This window comes from Anguilla rostrata, chromosome 3, assembly GCF_018555375.3.
Source record: "Anguilla rostrata isolate EN2019 chromosome 3, ASM1855537v3, whole genome shotgun sequence".
Taxonomy (NCBI): Eukaryota; Metazoa; Chordata; class Actinopteri; order Anguilliformes; family Anguillidae; genus Anguilla; species Anguilla rostrata.
Window position 1 is genome coordinate 3,194,348 of NC_057935.1, and position 5,612 is coordinate 3,199,959.

A 5,612-nucleotide genomic window follows, 5' to 3' on the forward strand; every position below is an offset into this window, starting at 1 on the left:
AAGTAAACACGCACCGTTACATACCATACAGCGTCAGACATTTGCGCAGTGGCACGCCTTCTCATTGATTGGCTTTGCCATCGCTCGGACGTCTCTCAACCAATTCACCTTCCTCTCTCCGGGCTCTCCTCGGGAACACCTCAATAGACCCTGTGTAGATACCAAGGCCCTCATTTGGTTCTTTAGTGAGTCCATGTCTCCACGAAGCCATGTTAAAAGCACGTTTCCTTTAATTGCGCATTAAATACCTTCTCGTTAAATGTACATCACGTAACTATATCCTCTGTTTATTGCCTGAAATAACTTTTTTTTAATGCGAACAGAATGCAGTCGTTTTGGAATACAAACCAGGCATTGGTATCAGTTTGATTTGCACACATAATGGATGTAAATGCGGATTTATAAACATATAAAGATTGTTGAATTCGGTCTGATAAAAACGATTGAAACTTTACAACGATTCAGAAGGCAAATCCCCCCGCCCCCCTCTCCCTCTCTCTCTCTCTCTCTCTCTCCCTTTACGCACACACATATTCAATGGGCAGGGTTTTTAGAATGATGTCACCCACTCCGCTCCCGCGGCTTGATGCACTTCGTTAACAGTGTGTGGCCAGCAGCGACACGGAACCCACGAACAACAGGGCGCGCGCGTGATAAAACCAAGAGATAAAACGCACGCACTGGGGGGGAAAAACGAAGGAAAAACAAAGAACGAGATTAAGAAGAATGGCCTTCCGGTTACTAAAATAGCTTCACGCCGCCAGAAAACAGCGGCACGCGATCCTCGCCTGTTTCTCAAAACTTGTGGAAATAGGGACGCGCTGAACTGAGCGGCATCGCTTGCCATGGACCATCTGCGAGATAGCACGAGATCACTCACCCGCGGGGATCTTACGTTCACAGCCCCTCGTTCTGCGCATCCATGCAATGTCACTTTATTCTCTCCGCCTTGCAAATGAGTGTGGGCAACGATGCCGCGCATTGTGCATCCCACTAAGATTGCAGTCTGTGCAATTTGACGGGGCTGCACAGACATTTTTGGAGGTGACGATCTGCACTGAACTTTCCATCTAATATATTTTGGAGAAAATGCACGGAGAGCAGAGAATGTGGACAAGATGGATCTGACCTCGCAGACTACTATTGTGCCAAACTCCTCCGACGTTGTCAACAGCACGAGCGCCCCGAGGACTTCACCTCATTCACTGGCGGCGGCGGCGTTCATCATCCTGGTTGTCACCGTTATTATTTTGGTGACTATCGTGGGTAACGTGCTGGTCGTTGTCGCCGTGTTCACCAGCCGCGCACTCCGCGCGCCGCAGAATCTTTTTCTGGTCTCTTTGGCGTCTGCAGACATCCTCGTGGCTACGTTGGTCATTCCATTCTCTCTGGCTAACGAGGTCATGGGATATTGGTACTTCGGAACTACGTGGTGCGCGTTCTACCTGGCGCTGGATGTCCTCTTCTGCACGTCCTCCATCGTTCACCTCTGCGCAATCAGCCTGGACAGGTACTGGTCCGTGACCAAAGCCGTCAGCTACAACTTGAAAAGGACTCCTAAGCGGATCAAGTCCATGATCGCTGTGGTGTGGATCATATCAGCGGTAATTTCTTTCCCACCGCTGATTATGACGGAGCACAACGAGCACGAATGCTTGTTAAACAACGAAACGTGGTACATCCTCTCCTCGTGCCTGGTGTCATTTTTCGCTCCGGGCGTAATTATGATTCTGGTCTACTGTAAAATTTACAGAGTGGCCAAACAGCGGTCCTCCACGGTGTTTGTCGCCAAAAACGGTCTGGAGAGGCAACCCTCGCAGTCGGAGACGTGTTTCGTGCGCAAGGATAAGTTTGAGACGGAGAGCCCGAGCAGTCAGAGTTCAGGCAGCAACCAGCGGCAAGAGGAGTTGGACGATATCGATCTCGAGGAGAGCTGCGCGTCGGACAGCAAACCCAGGAACTCGCGCTTTTCGAAACGAAGGAAAGTGGAGGGATCGAACTGCTGCCCGAAACAGGGCTGCCGTCTGTCCTGGGCTTCCAGTCGCCCCGCTCAGCTGTTCCAGGAGCCAAACGCGAGACAGCAGGCCATTTCCAAAACGAAAGTGGCACAGATGCGCGAGAAGCGCTTCACATTCGTCCTCGCGGTGGTGATGGGGGTTTTCGTGCTCTGCTGGTTCCCCTTCTTCTTCACATACAGCCTGCACGCGATATGCAGGCAGAGTTGCACAATTCCTGGCGCTCTTTTCGACCTCTTCTTCTGGATTGGCTACTGTAATAGTTCAGTGAATCCAATTATTTATACAATTTTTAACCGGGATTTCCGAAAAGCGTTCAAGAAAATAATATGGAGAACTGCAAAACGAACTTGAGGGAGTTTTCACGGTGTCGTGTTATAAGTTGTACTTCATTGCGTATTTAAAAGCTCTTTGTGTCCTCGAATCATTTATTTACTATTTATTATTTTCAGCGTGTAAATAAAAAAAATTGATTTGGATAAGGCAAAAAATAAACACCAGGTGTTGTGCGCAATTCCGCGGATGTCCAACAGGAAAAATGTCATCGAGTATAAACAAAGCCATGAACAAAAAAAAAAAAAATTTGTAACGTTGTTATTGTTAAATCACGAAAGTGCGATGCATTCTTTTCAAAGTGCTTACAAAATTATATACTTAGCTTGTCAATCGACCTCGAAACATTCTGTGAGTTATTTTTCAAATTATGAAAATTTTAAGTTATTCTGTCTCATGCCTTATTTTATTCGTTAAAAAGAACATGTCTTATGAATAAAGTAATTAAATGAATGTTGTTTCCATTTTTTAAAAACATTTATTAATAGCGCAATTCTTTGTTTCAACGGCCTAAATACACAGTATGAACATGCTGGTTTGCATGCTACAGTAAGACGCAGAGGGATGAACACAGCGGTAGAACTTGTATAACATGCGGAACATTTTCTCTCTTGAGTTTGTAAAAAACATTTCAGGGCCATAAGCATTCCTATAGGGATGAATAACTGCAGGTTCGACGCCTTGGTGGCATTCTGGTTAAACACTCAAACAAAGTACTTAACAGAATTAGCGTTAATAAAAATGGAGCCCTATGGAAACTCAAATATGTATAGGCCTACAGTTGTGTTTATTTGCTTCTGCTAAGCATATACAGTGAGCTCCATACTGTTTGAGACAAAGGCAATTTCTGAAATTGATTTTTGGACTATACCCCACAATTTTAGATTTTTAATTCACACGTGGTTAATCTGCACATTCTCAGATTTTATTTAAGGGTATTTTAATACACTTTGGTTTCCCCATGTAGACATCACAGCACGTTTCATACATAGCCCCCAATTTCAGAGCACCATAATATTTAGCACCTACTAATGTTGTGTAAATGAAAGTAGTCATGTTTAGTACTTTGTCACATATCCTTAGCATGCGATGACAGCTTGAGGTCTGTGACCCACAGATATCACCAGGCGCTGGGTTTCTTCTCTGGTGATGTACTGCCAGGCCTGTACTCCAGTCATTTTCACAATGACTTGGCTAACACCTGTGGCAGCCATACATGCCAAAACCACAGCCACCATATTTCACGAAGGGGGGGGGTGGGGGGGGGGAGTGCTTTTTGATCTTGGCCAGTTCCTTTTTGCCTCCGCACTTTTCTCTTAGCATAACTGTGATACAAGTTAATCTTGGGTCTCCCATGTGTCCCTTTTCCAGAACTCCGCAGGTTCCTTTAGGTAGTTTTTTAGCAAACTGCAATCTAGCTATCCTATTTTTTGCAGCTAACTTGTAGTTTGCATCTTGCCATGTAGCCTTTGTAGTTCTGTGTGTGAAGTGTTCTGCACACAGTAGTCACTGACACATTCACGCATGCATGCTGAAGAGTGCTTCTGATCTGTCAGGCAGGTGTTTGTGGGGGCTTTTCTTCAATATGGTGAGAATTATTCTGTCATGAGCTGTAGAGGTCTTCCTTGGCCTACAAGCCTGTTTGCAATTACTGACCTCACCAATGCTCTCTTTCTTCTTAATGATGTTTCAAATAGTTGGTTTTGGTAAGTCGAATGTTTGGCCAATGTCTCTGACTTTTTTCTTCTAATTTGTCAGCCTCATAATGGCTTCCTTGACTTTTATTGCCACAACTCTGGTCCTCATGTTGACAAACACCAGTAAAAGACTAATTCCAAAAGCAATCAAAAGCCTAAAATCATGACTAGATGCTAAACGCTTTCTTAAACCTACAGAATCACCTGTGAAACAATTTCTATAAATGTGCAGCTATTTATACACGATGAAACCAAAGGGTATAATTACAAATCGAAAATTGAGGGGGGGGGGGGGGTGTCAAAGAAAAAAAATCTTCAAATTAAAAAATATCTTTAAAGACAAAGAAATTCGTAAAATAAAGAAATACGTAAAACAGTAGCCTAGCCTACGACTAATCTTAATACCGCGTTTGAATAGATTCGTACTCTTCTAATTAAAACGTTGTAGGTCTACTTTGATGCAAAGTTACAGGTTATTTCACGCTGGTTTTGAACTTTCAGCGGCTGCTTTGCCAATTAGAATCATGGAATAACAGCGATTCCTCCCAATTATTGATTATTGTGCATTGCACAAATGGCTTGGGGCATCATGCTGGCACGTTTAGAATGCATTTCGAACATATACGATAAGATTCAAAATACATAAAACTATCAGTGCGCTGTAGGTGAATGAGGATTCCCAGCTTAAAATTATTTCCCGTATCCTCATCCTAATTTAAATAGTTTAACGTTAAGTGACAGTGCAATACTACAATTGACAGAATGGTTGAAATGACATCCTTTTGAAAACATCCAGTAGGCTTTTTCTACATGTAGCATAATAAAAAGGCACGCACACGATAAAAATACGTTCATGTATTTAGCAGAAACTTTAACAACCCACCATGTGAGAATGAAAATAGGTTACGCTCAACAATCAATCACGTCAGTGTGAAAAACGCACCATACTTCCATAACAGTCTATTGCACTCGAATACATCGCTCTGCCAAGAAACATAAATTCACATCTCATAAATAATGTAAGTATTTCTTAACAAGTTTTGGCTGGACAGCGACGTGCTGTTCACGGGCCCTAGTACAGTTCAGAGAGGGGCTACCAATGAAACGCGAGACAGCTTATCAGCAGGGGTGAAATTACACATTTTGCTTCCCTTCTTCCGGATAAACGGCTCCGGTATCTATTCAAGCGAACGAAACAAAAGAATTGCCTTCCCGGTAATTATTCAGAGTCCATTATTTATGCAACACCACATTAACCCGTCATGACGAAGTTTTTGGGGGGCACGCACGCAGCTGAATTTACGCGTTTCCTTAAAATATACAGTGAGAAAGCACCAGGGATAGAAGCAGCGGAAACAAAATCGACGAAGGGCCTTCGCGGATGGCTGAGTCACTTAGTTGCCGTCCTCGGTGCTGAACTCCACTTTCTGAAAAGGCTACCTGACACCTCAATCTGCAGCTCTCCTGCAAGATGTGGCAACCTTTGCATGTAAATGCATCTCAGCACAGCGAGAGTAGACTGCCTGCTCGGAAACGAACAAGAAACTTGCTGTCTGAACAAGAGGTT

At 43.8% G+C, this 5,612-nt stretch overlaps 1 protein-coding gene across 1 annotated transcript; it reads left to right on the plus strand.

Annotated features, from left to right (window-relative positions):
• The first annotated feature begins 580 nt into the window (after positions 1 to 580).
• On the plus strand, positions 581 to 2,512 carry LOC135249833 (alpha-2Db adrenergic receptor-like). Its single transcript, XM_064325438.1, has one exon. It carries the CDS (start codon positions 1,119 to 1,121, stop codon positions 2,367 to 2,369), a length of 1,251 nt encoding a protein of 416 aa, XP_064181508.1. The 5' UTR covers positions 581 to 1,118; the 3' UTR covers positions 2,370 to 2,512.
• The last annotated feature ends 3,100 nt before the right edge of the window (positions 2,513 to 5,612 follow it).